Source organism: Chenopodium album, chromosome 20, assembly GCF_948465745.1.
Source record: "Chenopodium album chromosome 20, dcCheAlbu1.1, whole genome shotgun sequence".
Classification (NCBI taxonomy): domain Eukaryota; kingdom Viridiplantae; phylum Streptophyta; class Magnoliopsida; order Caryophyllales; family Amaranthaceae; genus Chenopodium; species Chenopodium album.
In genome coordinates, this window is record NC_137853.1 from 3,134,805 (window position 1) to 3,159,400 (window position 24,596).

The 24,596-nt window shown below is 35.5% G+C and overlaps 1 protein-coding gene across 1 annotated transcript; it reads left to right on the plus strand.

The window, feature by feature from the left end:
- The first annotated feature begins 60 nt into the window (after positions 1-60).
- Positions 61-17,832, plus strand: LOC145597875 (uncharacterized). The gene is made up of 23 exons (XM_081654144.1): positions 61-196; positions 868-1,725; positions 2,601-2,713; positions 3,135-3,343; positions 4,478-4,597; positions 5,724-5,849; positions 5,930-6,055; positions 8,179-8,234; positions 8,340-8,439; positions 9,198-9,315; positions 10,454-10,663; positions 10,784-11,108; positions 11,502-11,595; positions 12,535-12,643; positions 12,755-13,026; positions 13,114-13,241; positions 14,457-14,691; positions 14,929-15,117; positions 15,202-15,488; positions 16,156-16,363; positions 16,478-16,717; positions 16,922-17,007; positions 17,168-17,832. Exons 2-23 carry the CDS (start codon positions 896-898, stop codon positions 17,319-17,321), a joined length of 4,335 nt encoding a protein of 1,444 aa, XP_081510270.1. The 5' UTR covers positions 61-196; positions 868-895; the 3' UTR covers positions 17,322-17,832.
- Positions 17,833-24,596: the final 6,764 nt, after the last annotated feature.

A 24,596-nucleotide genomic window follows, 5' to 3' on the forward strand; every position in this document is an offset into this window, starting at 1 on the left:
AGCTTACTCCTCAATACTCACTCACTATTATTTTTACTCAATACTCATTTTGGCCTTTTCCCTTCTTTATTTTTTTTTTAAATAAAATTAAATTCATAGCGAAAAAGCCACCTTCTTCATAATTTCACCTGAATTATTCGTCTCTTCCGATCATCCCATTTTCCAGAATTTTCGTCTTTCTCTTTCTTTAACTCTGGTATGTTGCTTTCTCAATTCTGTTTTATTATTATGATTTTTTTAATTTTTTTTTACATTTTTTTAAGAAATATTATAAATATTTGTCGTTTTTGGTTGATTGTTGGAATTTTGAGCATTTATTGGGTTTTGTGATGAGAATTTCGGAAGGGTTTTTAATTTCGCGATAAGGGTTTAATTATTTATTTTTGATGAGTTTTGGTTGTCAAATGAATTGAGTGTTATTTTGGTAATGAGAAGTTGAATCCATTTTGAATGCTGGAATTATGCTAGATTATTTGCATGCATTTATTGGGAATGTTTTTCTGTTTGTTAAATTTCGAAAATTTAGGGTTTTTATTCTATTACATCTAATGTTTGAGTGAAATTACGATGGTATTATGGTATACTTGTCTATTAGATGGTATTTGGAGCTTATAAATGGTTTGAGATTATGCATTCAAGGATTCTGTAAATTTGAGTGGGAAATAGTTTCAAATTAAATCCCATTAAATATGCATCACCTTGGCCCATGAACAATGTTTAGGTGTGTCATTATCAGCTTGATGGGCAAATGCAGGAAATTCAGTATGGCCAAATTAACCTTGCAAATAACCGCCTAAGGTCGATTTGTTGCTTTGATAATTTGATTTTTTCAGTGATATCTTAAACACATTTTCTGTTTGTATGCAGGAAATTCCGGTGGTACTCTGCGTAGTGGATGCGGATGCCTCCTTTGTTTTCTCATTGGTATCTGTATTCCAGTCTTTTCTTGGCACAGCTTTTATTTTTTACATTTAGTGGTGTTTGTGGCTGGTATATAGGTGGGGATAATAATTTTGAAGTTTCGTTTGGCAATAGCTCTATACCGATTCTGAGTGAACGTGTGGAAAACAGAATTCATGAATATGATGACAAAAATTCAGTTGAATTGGTATCCTGTGAGGACCTTGAAGGTGTTGGGTCCTTCAATACTACTTGCTTGCTTAACTCAAATGTACATTTGAACTCAAGTATATATGCTTTTGGTACTGGAAACTTGGAGATACTACCTCATATTTTAATTGTATGCCCCATAGAAGGATGTTCCATAAGCTTCAATGTATCTGGGAAGGTGAAAGTTGGACCTAATGCTGCTATTATTGCTGGTTCAGTTGTTATATCTGCTCGTAGCTTGAGCATTGGCCAGAATTCTACTGTGAATACTACATCACTCAGTGGAGGACCACCCTCACAAACTAGTGGTACCCCTGTTGGATATGCGGGAGCTGGGGGAGGGCATGGAGGCCGGGGAGCTTCTTGTGAGTATCTAGGTGCTTGGGGTGGAGATGTATATTCATGGTCTGATGTATCCGATCCATGGAGCTATGGGAGCAAAGGAAGTGGTAAATCTGCCCAAAATCCCTTTGGAGGGAATGGTGGAGGACGTGTAAAACTAGTAGTAGAAGACGAGTTGTACTTAAATGGGTCTGTGTTTGCTGAAGGTGGTGATGGAGGAGCAAGTGGGGGTGGAGGTTCTGGTGGGAGCATCTACATAATTGCTTATAAGCTGTGAGTACATTCTGAAGGGACTCTATTGCTCATATGATGTTCTGTGTTTTATTTTTAGGGCCATACTACATTTTTATCTTGATTGTTGAATACTGAACCTAGTGCCCAATGTGTTCATGGCCATGCAATTTATTTATGCTTGCAATTACTTCTCCAACCGAGGTTCATGCTATGATTATGTTCTTCTGTTGAATAATTCATATAGAGGATACCGAAAAAAAAAAAAAAAAAAAAACCTAGTGTTTGACCATCCCTTTTAATTGGAGGTTCATAGGAAATTAACTGCACAACGGAAGGCTTTGAATCACCAATCAATATATCCCATGCCTCAAAAGGCCAATCATAAATCTTGTGTGGGGAGGGGGGGGGGGGGTCAGTTTCATTTCTGCAACTCTGCAAGTGCGCTTACTAGTCTTTGACTACTCCCTCGGCTCATATTTATATGCAAAAGATTTCTCTTGGTTATACTAATAACTGTAGCAACAATGATCAATGACATAGAATCGATAAATGTGCATCTCGCTGCTAGTGGAGTCTAAAAAGTCAAGCTTGCCCCAAGTTTACCTCTCACAACCACAGCTTTCAGAGCTTCTATATAATACCTGTATATTTTCCAATGTCTGGACATGCTGCCAGATGTATTTCTGTAGGAAGTTTACCATATGCTTGTTGCCAAACTTGGTTTTAGGTTTGTATGCGTATACGCTTGTATTACTATTTATTTTTTGTTTCCTGAGGAGAAAATTGTACCCTGCATTATTTTATTGATGAGTTCCTATATTTCATGTATAGAACTTTTCAATAATACCCTCACCCCCTTGCCCCTTCCAGTTCTGAAGTGGTATTTTTTAATCAATTTAATTGCTTGCGTTTAGGAATGGTCTTGGTACTATCAGTGCAGCTGGTGGAAGAGGATGGGGAGGCGGCGGAGGAGGAAGAATTTCACTTCGTTGCTACAGTGTACAAGATGTTAAAGTTACCGTGCATGGTTAGTGTTCGTCACTTATCCTTGAAGAACTGCAAAATACTCGATTAAGTGCAAAATGTTTTCTTGGTTCAATTCTGTTTATAAATTATTCTAGCTGGCATTCATTACATACCTACAGTATGTATGGGCTTGCTTTCCACTAATTTTCTATTTTCTTACATCTAACACTTAATTAATCAAGTTCATTTTTGTGGACTATCTCAACTTGAAAAGTAGCTAGATGCTAAAATCAAGAGATGTTGAGAAATCCTTAATATGAATTATTACCAATCATCTTAAGACAAATAGATCATTCCTAATGTCTATTAGATTTATACTTTTATTATTATGTACTCTTTATTAGATATGCAATATGGATTTTTTTATAGATATATTGGTCAAGAAGCTGGAAGGTAAAGTTAATTGACCTCCGCTATGGCAGGTGGTTTAAGTATTGGGTGTCCTGATAATGCTGGAGCAGCAGGAACTTATTTTGATGCTACTCTTCTCATTTTAAGAGTTAGCAATGATAATATGAGCACAGAAACTGAAACTCCTCTTCTGGATTTTTCTCTCACTCCATTATGGTCCAAAGTCTTTATAGAAAACAGTGCAAAAGTGTTGGTCCCACTCTTGTGGACCAGAGTTCAGGTATTACCTTTTTTCTATCATATATCCATTTTGACTACACGGAATAATCAAATTTGGTTCATGTAGCCGACCCCACTTATGGGATTATGACTTTGATTGATTGATTGATTTATTTATCATATATCTGTTTATTTATTTTGGTCCCACTCTTGTGAACCAGAGTTTAAGTATTTTCACTAAGCATGTAATTGAAACTGCACTAGTGGCTCTTGGTCAATTATAGTTTGTTTCCTTGCCTATGAAGGGCCAGGAAGAGAAATCTGGGTTGTCAAATTTGACATTTGCTTGTGGAAATTTGTCCTCTTAAAACAAACTAAAATTACGATGCATATATTAGATGGACGTCTCTGCACTTCTGCAGTAAGATAATTTATTTGTCAGCAGAAATCGAGTCCTTTTGGTTTCCCTTTGTCATCTTAATTGACGTTGCTCAATGCGCTTTAGCAGCCCACCAAATTCTTCTATCATAAGCTCTCTCACTCTCCCTGAGTAGCCAATCTAAATTCCTATACCGTGTTTAGTATTTTCATGGGAGGGAACATTCCAAAAAAACCCGCCTTAGTGTAACGTTCTAAAAAACGGATGGGGTATCACTTGTTCCTTTTCTTTTTGAAAAAAACTTTCTAATATCTTGTAGAAGATATCTAAGTATTTCCAATCTCAATTCTAAATTCCTTATTACCTCACCCTTTATTCATTTTCATTTTTCATTTACTCTTTCAATATATCATCTTTATTAGTGTAGAATTGTAGATTACTTAGGGTTACTGATGTAGACGTTACAGCTCTCTAAGCCTCTTCAAGATTGAGCTCCTTATTGAGATTGCTGCTTGCTATATTTACATTTTAACTTGACTAAATTGCCTGTGATAATTGTATGCAACGTCCATCAAAATTTCCATGTAACTATCTTGCTTCATCTTTTCTCCTATAAGAGAAAGGTGGGCAATAACTTCATAAATAACTTGAGTTTGGTCTTGTTATATTTTTACGATAAGGTTTTTTGTTGGTTGTAATTGAGGAAAAAATATTTCATTGGACCTTATATCTCCAAAGCATTGATCATTAGTGAGTTCTAATATACTGCTGTCTACTTGTGTAATTACTGAAGGCTATTTGATCTTCATTGTTTAGCTGAGCGGGCAATTAAGTGTGCTTAGCAAGAGTAGTATCAACTTTGGGTTGATGGATCGTCCTGTCTCAGAGTTTGAGATTGTTGCTGAAGAACTACTCATGAGTGACTCCCAAATACAGGTATGGAGGCTAGAATGCACATTTATTTTCACCATGTTTACATTCGATAATTCTTGTAGTCTAATTGTATTGTTCCCTGAAGGTTTGCTCAATAGAATTTTCTGAGTACGTTTTATATGCGCTGGTTGCAATGTCTGTCTTTTTACTCTGAGTAGTACTGATAGTACTTTGTTTTTCTTCTTGATTATTGTGAGGTGGCTAATTCATATCATTAGCTGTACCTCATCGGCTCACACAGTCCACATACTAATTTTCATCAACTACAAATTTTGTTGTTAATGTAGTTGCCTTTACAACAAGGGTTTGCTATTTTTTATGAATAAGTATTAGGCTTTCTTTTAATAAGCCATCCAAATATCCATCTGTTTGGGTCCAATTTTTGTGTGAAATTTTTCTTATAGGTTTTGGAAACTTTATATATCTTACACAGTTACAAGTGATTTGAGGAGCATAATTATTTTTATTCTAGCCTTCCTTTTTGTGAAGTCAACATTCCCTTGTTTTTGTTGCTGTTTTTGTAAAGTAAAAATGAAGTAAATGAGTATAATAAAAAGGTATCAAAGGGGTGTCGCTCGTTCACCAGGATAAATAAACTCAAGCCCTCACGTTATCATGTAGCAATGTATCTGCAATACAAAGATTTCAAGTATTGCGTAGAACCTAAACTTGACTCCAGTTATGCACCCCCTTGGTTTGCTTTTGTTATTATTTTATTATACCTAAGATGAAGGATTTAAAGTATAAGAGGCAACATAACGATCTAATTGGAATGCCGGATACTTGTAGAGTATGGATATCACATGTTACTTACTTCATTTAAGTCAATGTGTCTGCAGTCTAGGGTTGTTGCTTACTTGTGCTCCATTTTCCAAAGTATAGTTCCTTCATATTTTATTATATCCCACCAATGTCTTCCATTAAAACTTCAATACGTAATGACTCACGATGGACATCAATATATTCTAATAGATTTAGTGCTTAGTTGTGTGGTGAATTGTTTCTGATGTTTTTTGCACGAACAAATCAGACTTTGAATAATTGTTATTCATGACTTGTGCTAAGAATCAAGACTTACATTGCCATCTTCATTTTGGCTGATTCGGCGTTTTCTGTCATGTGAGTGAAGGTCCATGGTTCTCTGCGAGTGATTGTCAAAATGTTACTTATGTGGAACTCTGAGATCCAAATTGATGGCGGCAAAGCTGTTGTCACAACCTCTGTCCTTGAAGTTAGAAATCTTGCTGTATTAAGGGTATCAATCTTTCCATTCTCTTATCCTATGGCTTTTGTTTTTCATCAATAGTCAGGCTAATTACCCATTGTTCCATGCAGGAACATTCTGTTATAAGTTCAAACACAAATTTGGCACTATTTGGTCAAGGGCTGTTGAAGCTGACTGGTCATGGTGACTCAATCAAAAGTCAGCGGCTGTTGCTGTCACAGTTTTATAACATCACTGTAAGGATTTATTTTTTCAGCATAGGTTCCCACAAGGTTTCTTTTGTGCTTCAGTGAGCAACTTATTCATTGTAGTATTTGTGGCGCTTTCTCCTTGACTCACCTCACGCTGATATTTGATCTTATATGGATATGCTAACATTTTTTCATGGCTTGCTTAGTTTATTGTTTGTAAATGTCCTTACTCCTTAGCAAAAGCTTTGATTACAGAAATTTTAGGAACCTTCCTCTGTTAAATTCATCTCCCACCTTTAATCATTCTGTTTTCCTCGACTCCACGTTTGTCTTCCTGATTTCAGTACATGTAGTAAAAGTTGGACTAAAAGAATAATTGAGCCCTTCATCCCCAATTTCTTTTTGCCCCCATCATTCTATTTATTCTTTCAGGTGATTAATTAATTCTATTACTCTGTTGCCTCAAGCTCTTCTAGTATTTTTATAGGACACATGTGACGGCCTAATGGGATGCTTTTAGAACTGCCTTTTTTGCAAATAATTTCAGAATTTCACTCTCTATTCTGTTAGCTGATCCCGAATCATTTGGGACTAAAGCTTTGTGGTTGTTGTTGTGATTCAGCATGTGGCAGAGCAATTTGCAAATGAAAATAGAATAACTCCTTCAACAACTTTACTGTAGATTTTGCACCTTTGGGCATGTTCGGCATTCACTTTTGAGTAGCTTTTAGTGTTTCCTCAAAAAAAAAAAAAAAAAAAAAGGTAGCTTTTAGTGGTTTGACCAAGTCAAACTTCTACTTAGTTGAAAATTTGAGTGTTTGGCAATTTAGTGGTTGGTGTAGCTTTTAGTGGAAGAGGTAGCTTTTATCAAAAGCTGATATTATAAGCTTTTGAAAATTAAATGTAGTAGTTGATAATTTAATCTATACTTTTGGGAAAAAAAATACTTTTATATATGTAACAGCTAGTCAACTACTTCTTTTCAAATATCATTTAATGTCAGTGGAATGTTTCTTCAGTGTATTTGATTGTTGCTATGATTGCGTCCATGATGAATTGATGAAACATGTTCATTGCACAAGCTATGATTTGGCCTTGTTGAAGGAAACTTTCATCCGATCCATATTTATATGTATGCTTATATATGCACATAGTCACATACACATATACATGGTATCAAGATGTCTGTGATAACAATTGCTCCGTTGTCAAGATTTTTGTACGTTTACTATATTAGCGAAATAAGAATTACTCTGTTTTACAACAATTTCTGAAAATATCTTGATTTACTATGCACGGTTTTGGCAACATAGTTAGGACCGAGGAGGAATTTTAAGTTGGATGCTAACTTGAAATGAGGCTTAGCTTTAACAGATTTTTTTAATGTGGCTAATGAGGTCAGTGATTCTTCTATAAAGTTCAGCTATGTAGCACAGACATTGCAAAAACTTCTCACTTTCTATTGATTTTAAATTTGTTGGAGTGTACCATGTCCTTTGGTTTATGTGCTCACTGTTGAATCTTAAAGGAACATATTGTTTAGTCTCCTTATCTAAAAGTCCAAGGGTTTCTCTTTATCTAATTAGAGTGTGTAATTGTGTATGCCTCTCTGGCATTGTACCATTATTGTAATTTTGAAGTATTTAGTTTGAGGAAGTGCCAGAATTTTAAAGCGAGCAGCCTCTGTTAACATTATTATAAGCATGAGCAGTCTTCCTTCCAGCCTCATCACAATATGATGCTATTGTTTGTATATCATTTTGGTTTAGTGCAGGTCAAAAGTGTCAATCTTATTCAATTGAAGAGAACTGATGGGGATTGTTGCATGAACCAAGAAATAAAATTTATCTTCAGTGGTCATGAACATAATCCTCTCCTTCTATCAAGTGCTGTATGCTCTTGTAAAACCCGATTTTCTCATATCAATTTTAGCTTCTTCCATCCAATAAGAGAATATGTTTGTAACTATTGTTAAAGTGTCATTATTCTAATGCTGGTGAATGTTTACGCTGATTGCTACTGCTACTTAGAGATTTTACTATCATTACTGCATTTTCTAGTCTTGTCTTTGTGTGGCTGCATCACTTCACCAACACCACCTTGTACTTGTTACTAGCTGTGGGATTTGTTTACTTGCATACTCACTGATTTCTTGTGGGCATTTGCAGCTTGGACGTGGTTCATTAGTTCAGGCACCATTGGACGATGATGCTAGTAAAACCATGTGATTGCCTTATTCTTTACTTGTTTCTGATTATTGACTACTGACTGGCAGTTGACCTTGCTTCATGATATAGTTCTTACTGCCAATTTTGAATATCTAATGCAGGGTAACAAAATCTCTTTGTGAGAATCAGATATGCCCAATGGATTTAATAAATCCACCAGATGATTGTCATATTAACAGTACCACATCCTTCTCACTACAAGTAAGAGGAATTGTACATCTGTTTCGTAGTTGTATGAGAAAATCAATATGATCCCTTTTTCAGTTTTTGTCACTAGGAAATGCTTCCTAAATCTTCATCTCCTTGTACTGACTGCTTTATCCCCTTCCTAATATGTACAGAAAGTAGTAAAGTTTACTTTTACCATTTTCTCCCACATATTTGTTTTTTTAACCCCTGTTTTCCTAATTTCAAGTAACTATGGATATTTCTGTAAATCACCTTGTAAGTTGCTATACCTTTTGCTATTACTCTTACCAGGGTTCAGCATTTTATATTAATATCATATTATCATATAATAAGTGACATTTAACAATTTGATGGTCAAAATGTTCCCAAGCTTTCTGATCTCTCCTCTGAAATGTTATAAACTCACTTAACTGATTATCCTCTCCTGAGATTCTCTCAATTTTTATCTTTTGCTGCTGAGAATGTTTCTTTTTTCTTTGAAGCTGTTTCTGGTTTTACCTTGCTATCCTCTTCTTTCACACACGCCAAGTAGAAATACTAGGATTCTAAGTATGTGTAGTGTAAGTAAGTAATTTAGAGGATTGCTAGATACCCTAGATTTGTGCTACTGCTATACCACTTAGAGCATTACCACTACTACGGTGTTCCTTCTCAACAGAATCATATCTTAATATGTTACATAATAATTCAGTACAATCGACTTCTACAGTCTCTTGGAGCTGGTGATATGGGCAGGCAACATTTATCTACTGCATATTTCTATGTGGCAGATATGCCGTGTCGAAGACATTCTTGTTGATGGTCTTGTAAAAGGAAGTATAATCCACTTTCATAGGGCAAGGACGATTGTTGTGAGTGCTGATGGGATGATAACTGCATCGGAACTGGGTAATAAAGTACTTCCATAATTTTTAGTTTTTTTTTTTTTTTTTTTTTTTTTTTTTTTTTTTTTTTTTTTTGAAAAACTTGTTACTGCTGCAATTTAAGACACTTTTTACATGAAATTGCTTATAAACATTTTTAAGGTATCTAATAACTGATAATCAGTATTATTGCATGAACTCTTGTATAAGTTGGGGGCTTTTATACGGTGATACAGCTATAAATTAGTGTTATTGCATGAACTGTTGTATAAATTGGGCCTTATATATATATATGCTGATATGTAATAGACTAACCTAAGGGGGGTAATATGGGTATTTTAGTAATATGAGCTTGCTAGGTTAATAGTCCCATAGTATAAATAGAGAGGGAAGAGTAAGAACAAGGCATGTGGATTTTGGGGTAAGTAGTAATAGAGTAGCAGTAGTTGTAGAGTAGCAATAGAGTATTAGTTGTAGTATTCTCCAAGACTCAATCTTTTAGCTTAGCCCTTAGCAACTTTTGTAGCCATTATTTACAAATATCAATCAAAATACCTAAGGGCTTGTTTGGCATCATTTTTGGTTTTCAGTTTCCTGTTTTTTTGAAAACTAAAAACCAAAAACAGGAAATAAGAAAAAGGTGTTTCCACTTTTTTGTTTTTAGTTTTCAAAATTATTATGATTTTAATAAGTTTAAATAATTTGTGAGTAATTATGTGACATATATCATATACTTTTATACAACAAAAAACCAAAAAACAGAAAACTACAGCAATGCCAAACAAACCCTTAAGCTTTCCTCTGTTTCTGATTTTACTGTTACATTCAAGCAATCCGAATTACTCAGTCTATAGCATGATACGACTTTATCTTATATGCTCTAATGCTCTTGGTTGGAGCATGCATAAATTTGGTAATTTCATATATCTTTTTGTTGTCATGCGATGTTTACTTGTTTTGTTGCTTTACACTCATATACATGTCTTTTTTTTATGAGGTGGTAAAATCTGATAATTATTGCTTTTAGCTTCTCTTGCGAAACAATTGATCGTGCTTCTGAATACATTGCGAATTTCTTCACATTAAAGGAGTTTCCTTTTAACATCTTGTAAAAGCTTTCAAAATTAATTTCCTGGCCTCATGATTATATTATTGTTTTCCAGGTTGTCGAAAAGGTAATGGCAAGGGAAGATTCTTAGATGGTGCTGGCAGCGGTGCTGGGCATGGAGGCAAGGGAGGTTCAGGGATGTTCAATGGAACAATAAGTGAAGGTGGGAGTATATATGGCAATGCTAATCTTCCTTGTGAGCTAGGAAGTGGATCTGAGGGTCCAAACGAGTCGTATGGACATGTGGCTGGGGGTGGAATGATAGGTAAGCATAGTTCCTAATTTCCTATTACTCACCGAGAGCTTACCAGTGATTGTCCTATAAATATATATCTACAAGAATAAAGCTCATTTCCGTGTTTCCCTTTGATTTCTAAACATTCAGTGATTGGGGCAATACAATGGCCATTACTCAGACTTGATATGTGCGGATCATTAAGAACTGATGGTCAAAGTTATAATCAAGAGATAAATAATAGCGATGGAGCTATAATTGGTGGTCTTGGTGGGGGCTCTGGTGGTACAATTCTTCTTTTTCTACAAGAACTCGTACTTGCTGAAAAATCTAGCTTATCAGCTGCTGGTGGAAAAGGTGGTCCTCTTGGCGGCGGCGGTGGTGGTGGTGGAAGAATTCATTTTCATTGGTCTGACATTATTACTGGAGATGAATATGTTCCCATTGCTGTAGTAAATGGCACCATCTACAGTGGGTATGTATAAGTTTCATTATTGATACTACTTAAATTGTTCATAGAAAATTATTTATCTATTTCAAAGGGAAAAACAAAGAACAGGTTACCTTAATAATTGATCTATCAACCTCTTACTCAAAGGGAACCACTCCTAACATCTGGAGCATCTCTTGATACTATTTACAAGTGATTCTATCTGACAATGAATTTGAGGGTCATGGGTCTCCCAGGCATGCTGTAATACTGATGGTGTTTCTTTGTGGAATCCTCCAGAAGGATTTTGTTTGTTTTGTCTCGTTAAATTGCAATCTTACTATCATACTTTTGTGATAAAAATATTTTCAAGCTTTATGCTAGTTTAAATTGGATACCTCAGGTTGGTTGTATAACAACTTTACTTATTGTTAACAGAGGAGGAGCAGGGGATAGCTTAGGTTTCTATGGAGAAGAGGGCACAATCACCGGGAAAGAGTGCCCTAAGGGACTTTATGGTACATTTTGCAATGTAAGAATTTGCTGCCGTTAAAACTTACTACTTAGATTTTAACTGTAAAAACAATTCGTTTTTTTGCAATGAAGCAAGATTCTTTATTATTTAGTGTGTCTTGCCAGTTAGTGCATGTTTCTTTGGTTTCCTTCAAAGCCTTAGTGAAAGTCGTTGCTGGATGATGTCACAGTTAACCTTAAACTAGTTTTTCTTATGAAAATGATTTCACCCTTCATTAATGCAGCTACAGTTTGTGAAGTCCTCCGTCTTATCCCTTGATAGGGTTCAATTTTGTAGGGTCATGCAGGAGAAACCACTATTTGACAAATATGAAGGCTCTTTCCTAGCTGATTTAGATAGTAGCAGTTTCTGAATTCATTGCAGCACTTTCATATTCATAGTTAAGGGATGTGGTTCAAACTGAGTATCCAGAACATTTTCACAATTCTTAGCAGTTAGCCATCAATGAAGGGAGAATTCTTGACAGTTCTTTTAAAATTATTCCCCCATTCCTAATTGTTAGTTTGTCTTTTGATTCTTCATCCAATCCTTTCTGTTGCTTACACTTATTATTATTTTTTTTCTAATTTGGAACCTTTTGTTTGCCAACATTTCTGATATAATACTTCATTTCCTACATTTTTGTACAACACAAGCCCCCACATACAACACTATATCCTATACATTAATCCCCATACACTCTCCTAATTTTTCTTACATATACCCCAATTGCCACACTCTCTCTCCTTCCCTCCTAAATTTGTATGTCTACAATAGGTTTAACTAACTTATAGCTACGGAAGTACGGAGGGAGTAGGACAAGTATAAGATTGTCAAACATACTAGATCATGAGGGTTGCACTGATGTGATTCTTCATGATGGACTATAAATTAACATGTGCATGAATTATGATAGAGACATTGTGTTGAATAGCTTTTATTTCCCTGATATTATAGGAGTGCCCTATCGGAACTTTTAAGGATATTGATGGCTCTGACGAACAGCTTTGTACTCCTTGCCCTCAAGAATCACTTCCCCACCGTGCAGAATTTATTTATGTACGAGGTAGATATATACATTGCAGTTTTTTTTTTTACAGATATATAAATCTATATTATATCTCTCTGTTTCTTTTTTCCTTTTTGGCTTTTGATTTATGTTGAAGCAATAATGCAGGTGGGGCAAGTCAACCATTTTGTCCATACAAATGTATTTCTGACAAATACAGAATGCCCCACTGCTTTACACCCCTTGAGGAGCTGATGTATCCATTTGGCGGGCCTTGGACATTTTCCCTTCTCCTCCTATGTTGTTTGGTAATCCTAGGTCTATTGTTAAATTTGCTGCGTATCAAATTAGTTGGATCAAGCTCTGTGTGTCATAGTACGTACTCATTTGAGCAGCGCAGTTTTGATTACCAGTATCCCCATCTTCTCTCTCTATCAGAGGTGTGTTTTTGATGTCAAACTAGTTTTCTTTACCAGAAAATGGATTGTTTGTATTAGTATGTGCATATGATACTCTCTTTATCCCAGGTTAAGGGACCCAATAGAGCTGAGGAAACTCAAAGCCATGTCTACAGGATGTACTTTGCAGGTCCAAACACCTTCAGGGAGCCCTGGCACCTTTCATATTCTCCTCCTGATGAAATCGTTGAGATTGTGTAAGATATTTATTCATTCTCCCTTGTGTGAAATTATTATTGCAGTGATTGCTATCAACAGTTTAAATTGGCTTCTCTTCATTAAAGGTGCTCTCGTTATTATAGTCTCAAACAGAGTATTGACACTGAAAACTGAATGTCCTGGAGCCAGGAGGAATCGATTCCAGTATAGGGAGTTGACAACACTGTCTGAAATTCACTTTCACTTTAGGGCCCTTTCCATTCTGTCCTTCATCCTGAGTTCGTTTTACTAATTTCTTGCCAAATATACTGTATTGATTACGCTGAATGTTTAACTGATTCCACCACCAAATCATGTTTATCTACTAACCCTCATCACTTCTTTTGACATGCATTGATTCCTTCGTTTTCTGTGAATGTAATTATCCTATATTGTTTTAAAAGCACCGGTCTTTGTTTGTAGAAGGGTTTATATTTGCTTTTGTATTTGAAAAAAAAGGTGTGTTGAGGAATTTCAGAAAGAACCTCTTTGCTGTGGAAAAGCTAGGCAGCAAATGTCATGTCATCCCTAGATCTTTCCTGGTTGTTAATAAACTTATCACATTAAAAATAATTAAATAAATTGAAGATGGCCCAACCTTCTTGACTTTTTGTATAGTTTGAATAAACAGAGAAGGTAAAAATAGATGGAACCAGAATATAAACAAGCAATACTATGTAGATCAGATATCTGTGTTAAAGTTGATCATAGCTCTTTTATGCTTATCTTCAAGTTGTTTGGGACTTGCAGTGTCTTTACTAAGTGACTTAACAGGAAGATTGGTTTTATTGGAGATTGAGTCACTATAAGGGGAGACTTTGGCTTTGTATTATTCACCTTATTACTTATTCTTCTTAAAATAAGACCAGACCAGAGAAATGAAGAACAGAGCAGACAAAAGTATACAGATAACCATTCAAACAAGACGATGACTTTTGGCTGGACCAAACCAGACAGTTTCAGAAAGATTTAGACCAGACCAGCCAGATCGTTAAAAATTCAATCCAGAGCACCTTAAATAAGTTGAAGAGAATGTAGCCTTAAAAATTAGAAGAGTAGGAATGTTGATGTATGACTTGATGATCCTTCTATTTGCTGAAAATTGATGGAATATGAACTTGGTAGTTTTATGTTGCTCAACCTAATTCATATAATCATGTGATCCATGTCTCAGCATTTACATTACTTGATGAGCTTATACTACTTTTGTCTAGGTATGAAGATGCCTTTAATAGGTTCATTGATGAGATCAATTCTATTGCTGCATATGATTGGTGGGAAGGCTCTGTTCACAGTATTCTTTTAGTGCTTGCTTATCCTTGTGCTTGGTCATGGAAGCAATGGCGTCGTAGAATTAAAATCCAACGTCTCCAGGATTATGTCAAGTCTGAATATGATCACTCGTGTCTACGCTCTTGCCGAGCAAGGGCATTGTACAAGGGGATGAAGGTAATCATTACGTGTAGTATTAAAAAAAAGAAAAAATTGTGTTACTCTGTAGCAATTACTCGAACTCCTATGTCAATTTTTGCTTCACCTTGAAGTTTCTAATTACATGCATTTCAGTAAATGTGTATGAGAAGGTAAGCAGGGAAAGGCTTTGATTAACAATATTTGAAAGGGCTCTCTCTCTGCTCTCTTCTCCTCAAGTTTATCTATGATCCGATTATAATGGTATCATTGTAGGTTGGAGGAACACCTGATTTAATGGTTGCATACATTGATTTCTTTCTTGGTGGTGACGAAAAGCGTGTAGACATTGTGTCAATCATAAAAAAGAGGTTTCCATTGTGCATAATTTTTGGTGGTGATGGCTGTTATATGTCTCCTTATAGTCTTCATAGTGATGCACTGTTGACCAATCTGATGGCTCAGGTGTGTGATGCATTGTATAACCTTGACCCGTATATATCAGTGACATGAGATGCATTGTATAACCTTGACTCGTATTTGTTTCAGCATGTCCCAACTTCTGTCTGGAGTCATTTGGTGGCTGGTCTAAATGCTCAGTTGAGGACAGTCCGGCATGGATTCATGCGTTCAACACTTGCTCCTGTCATTTGTTGGATTAATAGCCATGCCAATTCGCAATTACAGTTTCATCGAGTGAGGATTGATCTTGGTTGGTTTCATGCCACTGCTTCTGGTTATAATCAATTGGGAATTTGGGTAGTGGTTGATGATGGTACAATCCACAACATGGCTTATCCTGTTTCTCTTAACATTAATGTTGACGAGTCTCTAAAGTAAGTTGCTTAGTCCTATTTATTGAATTAGGCTTGTGATTGATGTTCTTCAGACACTAGTAGATTCTCATGATGATTGATATATTACCTTGTTACATTGTTATCCTCGCTATTGTTGTTAATGGCTATGGTAAGAAAAGGGTGCAGTACGATTTTGTTAGCCTATAAAACCTTTTTCTACAAACCACCAATAGTAATCAGCGTGATGATACCTAGATCTCAATGAAGATATTACCGTTGACTTGTGTTGTTGACTCCGTATCGATGGTCCCTTAACGTACCCTCACCTTCTATGTCATCTGCTTTCTGCTTTTTATGCCTTTCTATCCATGTATTATATACATATTCATCCTACTAAACGAATCTTTGTTTTTACTATTCTGATTTGTCTCAATATTATGCTTGTGTATTTCTGTGAATCATTCTCTCATTTATCACTATTTCAACAATTGTTACTATCGCCCTTATCTGTCATGCTTGTTGCTACATTGCTTCTGCTACTATCTGAGGATATTATACCTTTACTGAACTACTAATAGATTTTAGCTAAGCAAGTGTCAGCCTTTATCTGAAGTTCGGAACCATCCTTCCCTCTATTAAAAGTGGTCATCTGTAATTTTCTTGCGTTTACCAAATTTCTCCTCGTCTCCCTTTCATTTTTCTTCAGCGTAAATGAAAGAACAGTGGACAAGAGGTACAGGCAGCTACAACAGACGCAAAGTGACATGAGCCAAGTGTTAGCTCGAAAGAGGACTGGTGGCCTACTCAATGGATATATTATAAACGATGTCACACTAGGATCTCTGGAGTTCAAAAGGGACATATTCTTTCTATTTTCTCTGTTCCTGCGCAACACTAGGCCAGTTGGTTGCCAGGTTTGTTCAGTATGTTTAATTGTGTGGTGTATTGGTAAATTTTTCAAACAACTCCGTAGAATTTTTTCTGTAATAATGTGATTCTGATATGCTCTTTATGTTTATGCTGTTCAGGATACTTTGCAGCTGCTCATCTTGATCATCATTTTGGCTGACCTTTCTGTCACCTGCCTTACGCTTGTTCACTTTTACTGGATTTCTCTTGGGAGTTTTCTTGCTATCTTGCTTATTCTTCCTTTATCTCTGCTGTCTCCCTTTCCTGCGGGCTTGAATGCACTATTCAGCAAAGGGCATAGAAGGGCTTCACTGGCACGAATGTATGCATTGTGGAACGCCACATCTCTGTCAAGCATTGTAAGTTAGGGCTTAAGCCTACCTTATAATGAAACTGTTGAGAATTTGTTATTATTATTATTATTATTTTTTCCTTTCAAGTTGCTGGTTATCTTGACCTAGCTATGTGGGTCTCTGTAACTAGAAATGAAACCTGTGTCAGCATGGTAATCCATGGATTTGACTACCCTTGTTTGACACTAAAACTATCTTCACTATTTGCAGGCTGTGGCTTTTCTATCGGGCATATCTTACTACACTATTCTTTCTGTCCAGACCTCGAAAGAGAAAAATGCTGGGATTGCTAAAAGGTCGAGTTTGCCAATTTTTCCTACTCTCCTCTGTCCTTCTAACATTTTAACCAGTTGATTTAGTAATAGTTTTTCTTCTTCATTCTATTTCCTCATTTTTCCACTTTTAGTAGTTAGTACCTTAAATTTGCATTCTAAATTTCTTTCCACATGCTAACAGGGACGATGTTGCATGGTGGCTTTTGCCTTCAATTCTGCTGCTTTTAAAGAGTATTCAGGCTCGTTTTGTAGATTGGCACTTGGCAAACTTGGAAATTCCCGATTCTTCTCTATTTACCCCAGACCCAGACAGCTTTTGGTCCCATGAATCGTAGTTTTTGATAGACCTCAATTTAGACCGAGACTTTCATGCAAATTTTATCCGGCCTTTGACTTGTATATATGCCCAAGCTGTACAGTAGATCTGCAGAGTTGTGCAGTTTTTTATCTGCAGCTAGAGTGAAAGTAATACATGATTGATGGATTGACATTAATTTTTCAAGGGGAATCAGCCGCGTTATCTTCTTATTTCTCCTCCAGTATACAGGATTGCCGTCTTGCCTTATTCTCTGAGTAAAATGTTGTTAATGTGGAAGAGAGTGGCTGCTAGCACCGCAACCTATCCCAATTTTTTGATAGGTAGAAATTTTGTAGCTAAATTTGGTCTATTTAAGTGGCAACGCACAATGTCTTGATTGAAATTTTTGTAGCTAAATTTGGTCAATTTGTTTTTGTGCTCATGTAAAAGTAGGTGCTTTATGGCTATGCACATTGTCTTGAATATTCGCACCAAAAAACATTCTCTTGAATATTTGTTTGAACTTTTTATTTATTTACTTATTTATTTATTTATTTTTTATTTAATACTCCGTTGTACAATACTGCAGCAAACATGACATAATTTGACAAAGCATTAGATATTGAAAAGTATTCTGTATACATACCATAAAAAACAAAAGGTTACTCTACTAGAATTCTGTATACATATGGATTTTCATTTTAGTTTGTGTTAGTCTCAATTCTCAAGTTCCAAAAATATATACTTTTTCTATTTTTTATTAGTTGCAACAGTTTGACTTTTACACTATTCATGTATTTCGCTTTGACGGTTTATACAGAAATATAGTTATGTGGGATCTGTTAGATTCGTCTCGACTTATACAAATTTAATATCAAATGTTTATAATATTTACATTTCGGGAATTAAAGATATTGATGATTGAATACATGCATCGACAAACGTGAAAAGAGAAGTGTTGCAACTATAAAAAATACAGAGGAAGTATATACAAATTACTTTGTATTGCCAGTAACAACTTTTTCTTAAAAAAAATACCAATTTGAAAAATTATCATGTGAACATAGCATCACAGCATGTTCATCTTTTTTTTTAAATTCTTGATTGAATAATTACTTAATTAGCATGTTCATTAAGCATTAAATATTTACTACTCATTGCATCAAGTTGGAATAAATAGTCAATACCCAATATGGGTGGTTCTGAATTCTTTTTGGTGGACATTTTTTTGGTTTTTTTGGGAATACATTAGTGGCATTTTATCAAAATTAAAATCATGATCATAGAAATACAATATAATACTACTTTTAGATCAGTCAACCATAGAAAAAAGATTGATATAAACCAAATTGCAAAATTAAATATGTACTCTGTAGTAATTTGCAGAAGACTTGATGCTGTCATAATTATTATTTGCTTTTTATGTATGTGGTACAATTCCTGTATAAATTGAATTTTAATCTAGCTGCTACGTCCATATATCATAAAAGCTGAAGCAACATGTACAACTTCAACTTGGTTTTCATTGCCTTTCTCTTGGCTACCTTTTCAGGTTTTGTGCTCCTTTCTCTTACTTCATTTTCTCTTCCATGTGTATATGACTTATATGAGATAATTCAATCATGAAATTTAATAAATGCGACTTTTTCCTTATATAATTTACTTTCTATACTGTAAAAGTTATAGTTCAATTAGTTTGAGATGGTCTCACCCAAATTTAGTCTGAAAAACTTATACTACCTCCGGTCCAAATTACTCGTAACTTGGAATATTTTATATCTCACAAATAATACCTCAAAGTTGCGAGTAATTTGGACCGGAGGTAGTACTTTATAGTTTATAGTATATCATTGTGATATGTATTTATTTGCAGTTGTCGCGCTAGCCACAGAAGAAGTAGATACTAGTGATTATCGTCGTGTACGTAGACCACCAAGGAAACTACAACAAATATATTGTTATGGGCATTTCAGCGACTGTTTTCGGGATGAGGAATGCTGCTCCAGTGTTTGCCTCCAACTATTTCCTCCACCAGCTCTTAAGAAATGTATTATGGACCACTAATTGTTTCAAAACTGGCTTGAGTTTTATTTCTCTATGAATATTTCCTCGTTGTTTTAATAAGTGTTAAACTTATTCCGATCCGTTGGATTATATTGTTTTTAAGTTATTCCTTGTATGAATCATGGATAAAGGTTACAGAGCTACTTTATTTACATGTTTCAATGTTTGTAAACTATCTTTAATTAATTCCATCTTCTAACGACTAGGCCCAAGATTGAATAGAGTTCTTGCTTTATAATAATGGATTAGGCCAGAGTGTGTTTACTGTTAACATTTACCTCGCATATTAATCATGCACTTGCATATATAATACTATAAATAATAGCATACTATATATAATACTCGTATTGAATTAGATCAGATCGAGTCCATACAATACCCGAAACTCCATACTTAAAACAAGGTGTGAAAGGTATAACTGTTAATACTTTTATATGGTGCATCATTTTACAAGAACATAATTTTTATTTATGTAATATGATATTTTTACATAATGTATAAACAATTAATTTTGTTGGACACATTTTTAAAGTAGAATAGAGCCTTCAAAATCGTTAAGACGACATTGTCAACCGGTCATCACTACCTAGTATCTACACAATAATTATACCCCCTAAAGGTTGTAATAATTTTTAGGTATATAACCCAAAGTTTGTATTATTAAAAAAAAAACCGGCCAAACGTTGTATTATTTTTGGCAATTTTTCCAATTTATTTATGAATGAATTGGGTGGCAGATAAATACGTTTGACTCTCTTCCAGTTCTTTCAATTCAAACCTGGCCTTACATTTCAATTCAATTCGACAAAGTGTACTTTACTTAAACAGGTACAATTAATACATCGGATTGATGTACCAATTTACATTGAGATTATTGAAACTTTGATTATATATCTTTGAGATCCCCTGATGCCTAACTATATATCTAGTTAACTTGAGAGAGTGTACGGACGTAACTAACATGTTTAGTTCAAAATACATGTAACATTTTATTATTGGTTGATATTGGTTTAGTAGGATCACATAAAATTTACAACGGTTACACTAGATATTTTGCATTTAAGTACAACACACATGTATGCATTAATCTACAACAATTGTACTGTGTAGATTTTATCAAACTTGGCGCTCAGGTTGGGTAAGCTGATGCTCACTACTACTCCCCGCACCACCACCCTCTCGTAAGCAGGGGCGGATCTATTAAGGTACACAGTGAGTCATGTGACTCACCAGCAAAAAAAAAAAAAAAAAAAATCAAAGAGACCGCCTATTACAGATAGGCGGTCTCTTTGATGCTTCTATTTGAAATTAGACCACTGTCTGTTTTATAAATATCAAAGAGACCGCCTATTAAAATATAAAATAGGCGATCTCTTTGTTGCTGCTATTGTCAGACATAGCGCTACTTTCATAGTTCATTAAAGAGACCTGTTATGTAAATAACTGGTCTCTTAAGTTATTCCACTTTTTTTTTTATAATAATTCTTGTTTTTATTTATTCTATATCTGTGCAACTAATTTAATATTTTCCCACAAAACTAATTAAGTAAAAAAAATCATAAATTAGTTTAATTTAATAGTTTTATAGTACTAGTATTTTTTATGTCTTATTTTTGGATTGAAATTATTTTGGTAAAATATAACTTTTTTTAATATAATTTTTGGATTAAAACAAGTGATTAATTATTGATGGTGACTCATAAGTTCGAAAATCCTGGATCCGCCACTGCTCGTAAGCCACCTTTACCCGTCATATTAACCTCACTCTTGATGTGAACATCCTCATGCACACGTACATCGTCCTCCACCGATACCAACACCTTCTTCGGCCCGCAACAGCCAGGCACGATCATTTCCTGCACTTTCAAATGCTCATCCACTTCAATATCCTTCCTCTCATGAACAAATTTCGCCCTATTCCTTTGCTTTTTGATGAAGCACCAAATGCTTACAAATAGGGCTCCTAGTAAAAAGAGACAACTACATGAGATGATCACGACGAATATGATGACTGTTGGGTGGTGGGGGTCCGGAGAGGGTGGTGGTGGGAAGATTGGGGCGGGCGGCGGGGGTGGATTAGGGTGTGGATGAAAGGGTGGCGGCGGTGAGAAATGAGGGAAGTGGAAGTCATTTGTGGAGCCAAAACCCATTTAGATGATTTTCTTTGTTCTAGTTTTGGGAATTATAGTTGATGTATACAAAATATATTGGATTGAATTCAGATAAAGGATGAAAGATGGTAAGATTATATGAACTATTTATATAGTATACCTTCTATGTTCATAATTTATACTTGTGCATGCTTCTAAGCATTTGATAACTTGGCACTTTTACTAAGACATGAAAATTGCATTTGAAAACACTTCTCATACTGCATATAATTTTGAACCAAAGTAACTCCATTATTATTTGTACTCTTTTTTGCTAGTAAATACAAGTACTTCGTATTAGTAATAATAAGCCACATAACCATGGCCCATGGCCCAAAATGGAATGGGGCAATTAATAAGAGGCATCCATTTATGGCAAAATGGAGCAAATAAAAAGGGACAAAGGGGGGCCTAATGTAATTAACTATATTATTAATTTCAAGCTTCAACCACTTTAGCAGTTTTTGTTACTATTAGTCTACTAGTACATTCATTATTAATTCAGTTAACTTATCACAAACTAACATTTCCTTTTCTGATATTTTTGTCAATTAACATAGCCTAATACCAAACCTATCACCGGAAAAAATAAAAAAAAATCTTCACACGTTTGGACGTATACCCATATACAATACACCAGTTACACATATATATTTCAAAATTTCATAAATTTCAAAATAGAGCCAAAACCTATTCTTGGTACTTTATAGACATCTTTATCGGTGTCTTATGAATTCAAACCACCTTATATGACCCCAGAAATCACCTCACACATTCAGTTTATTTTTTGAAAAAATGTCAAAAATTGATCCAAAATCAAGTATTATAGGATTTATAGCCTTCATTTTGGACAATTTTCCACTTTTTGACCTGAAAATACAAATTGTCGAGATGCTTACCATGGACCTTAATACACCCCGGAAGTCCATTTGGATGGGTAAAACCATCCAATATGCCTTTAAACTGTCAATTACCCGTCTACAACATGCACTAATTTCATAATATCAAGCCTAGCACGGACATGTATGAAAACATATAATGGTCATATATAGTTCCAAACGGCATTATATGACCCCGAGAGGACGAGATGTATCCGCTAATATCTCAACATTTTTCAACACCGGCTCCCAAAACCTCCAAAATAGCTCAAAAAGCGTGGATTATAGCCTTTAATTTTGGAAATTTTCGACTTTTTTTTGCCCGAAAATAAAAATTTCCGAGTTGTTTTATCATGAACCCTAATACCCTCTGGGAGTCCAACTGGGTGGGTGAAACCATCCAATTTGCCTTTAAGCATTTGATTTACCCGTTTACAACTTGCACCGATTTCATAAATTAAGCCTACCAGGGACATTTATGAGAACATATAATGATCATTTATGGTTCCAAATGGCATAATATAATCCCGAGATATGTCCCCTAGTATCTCAACATTTTTCGACATCGGGTCCCAAAACCTCCAAAATTGCTCAAAAAGCGTGGATAGTAGCCTTCAATTTCGGAAATTTTCGACTTTTTTATGCCCGAAAACAAAAATTGCCTAGTTGTTTACCATGGACCAATGGACCATAATACCTCCTGGGAGTCCAATTGGGTGGGTGAAACCATCCAACTCGCCTTTAAGCATTTGATTTACCCGTTTACAACTTGCACCGATTTCATAAAATCAAGCTTACCACTGACATTTATGACAACATATAATGATCATTTATGGTTCCAAACGACATTACATGATCCCGAGATTTGTTCCCTAGTATTTCAACATTTTTCGACACCGGGTCCCAAAATCTCCAAAATTGCTCAAAAAGCGTGGATAATAGCCTTCAATTTTGGAAATTTTTGACTTTTTTTTTGCCCGAAAATAAAAACTGCCCAGTTGTTTTCCATGGACCCTAATATCCTCTGGGAGTCCAATTGGAAGGGTGGAACCATCCAATTTGCCTTTAAGCATTCAATTTACCCGTTTACAAATTGCACCAATTTTATAAAATCAAGCCTACCACGGACATTTATGACCACATATAATGATCATTTATGGTTCCAAACAGCATTATATGATCCCGAGATGTATCCTTCACTATCTCAACATTTTTCGACACCGGATCCCAAAACTTCCAAAATTGCTCAAAAAGCGTGGATGATAGCCTTCAATTTTGGAGATTTTTGACTTTTTTTGCCCGAATTAAAAAGTGCCGAGTTGTTTTCCATGGACCCTAATACCCTCTGAGAGTCCAATTAGGTGGGTGAAACCATCCAATTTGCCTTTAAGCATTTGAATTACTCGTTTACAATTTGCATCGATTTCATTATATCAAGCCTACCACAGACACTTATGACAACATGTTATGATCATTTATGGTTCCAAACGGCATTATATGATCCCGAGATGTGTCCCCCAGTATCTCCACATTTTTCGACACCGAGGTCCCAAAACCTCCAAAATTGCTCAAAAAGCATGGTGTAGACACCCATTTGTGTCTCCCCAAAACCAAACCCAGTTGTGCCTATGGAGTATGGACTGCTCGGTCTCTTCTCCGGCAAATTCAGACTCCTCAGGAGCAGTGCCTATAGAGTATGGACTGCTCTCCTCAGTTTTCTCCTCCACCGCGCGGTTTGTCGCCGATTAATTCCTCATCTCCAGAGCGCAGGTTCGTAGAAAAGAAACGCTCAATAAAGAAGCTTCAGTCATCTCGTTTATTTGAAAAGGGTCGTGATATTTTCCGTACTTGGGTAAAAAATAGGTGTCCCCAAAAGCGAGGATGCTCTGCATTCGAACCATCAGCACCTTGCATTCGAACCATCAACACCTCCTATTCCAACTTCCTAGACTTCTTCGCAACAAGGTTGTTTCCCTTGCCTTCTCCCTTACAAGAGACGCAAGGCTTCTCCAACTTTAGATTCTCATAATTCTTCTTATATGGGGTCAGTGGCCTCCCCTAAAGAGCCACCTGATCATCCATGAAGATCATGGCATGGAATTGTAGGGCTTTAGGACAAGCGAACTCCCCTAAAATTCCTTATGTGTTGTCTTTAGTCCGCACCTTTGCTGTAGATATTGGGTTTCTTATGGAAACGATGCTTCCAGTTAGTAGTGTAGT

Excerpts from the sequence above, each read along its gene's own strand:
- LOC145597875 (XM_081654144.1), top strand. The coding sequence starts at position 896 with ATGCGGATGCCTCCTTTGTTTTCTCATTGGTATCTGTATTCCAGTCTT. Across the intron at positions 3,344-4,477 it reads TCTTGTGGACCAGAGTTCAG|CTGAGCGGGCAATTAAGTGT; the intron begins GTATTACCTTTT and ends TTCATTGTTTAG. Across the intron at positions 16,718-16,921 it reads CCACATCTCTGTCAAGCATT|GCTGTGGCTTTTCTATCGGG; the intron begins GTAAGTTAGGGC and ends CACTATTTGCAG.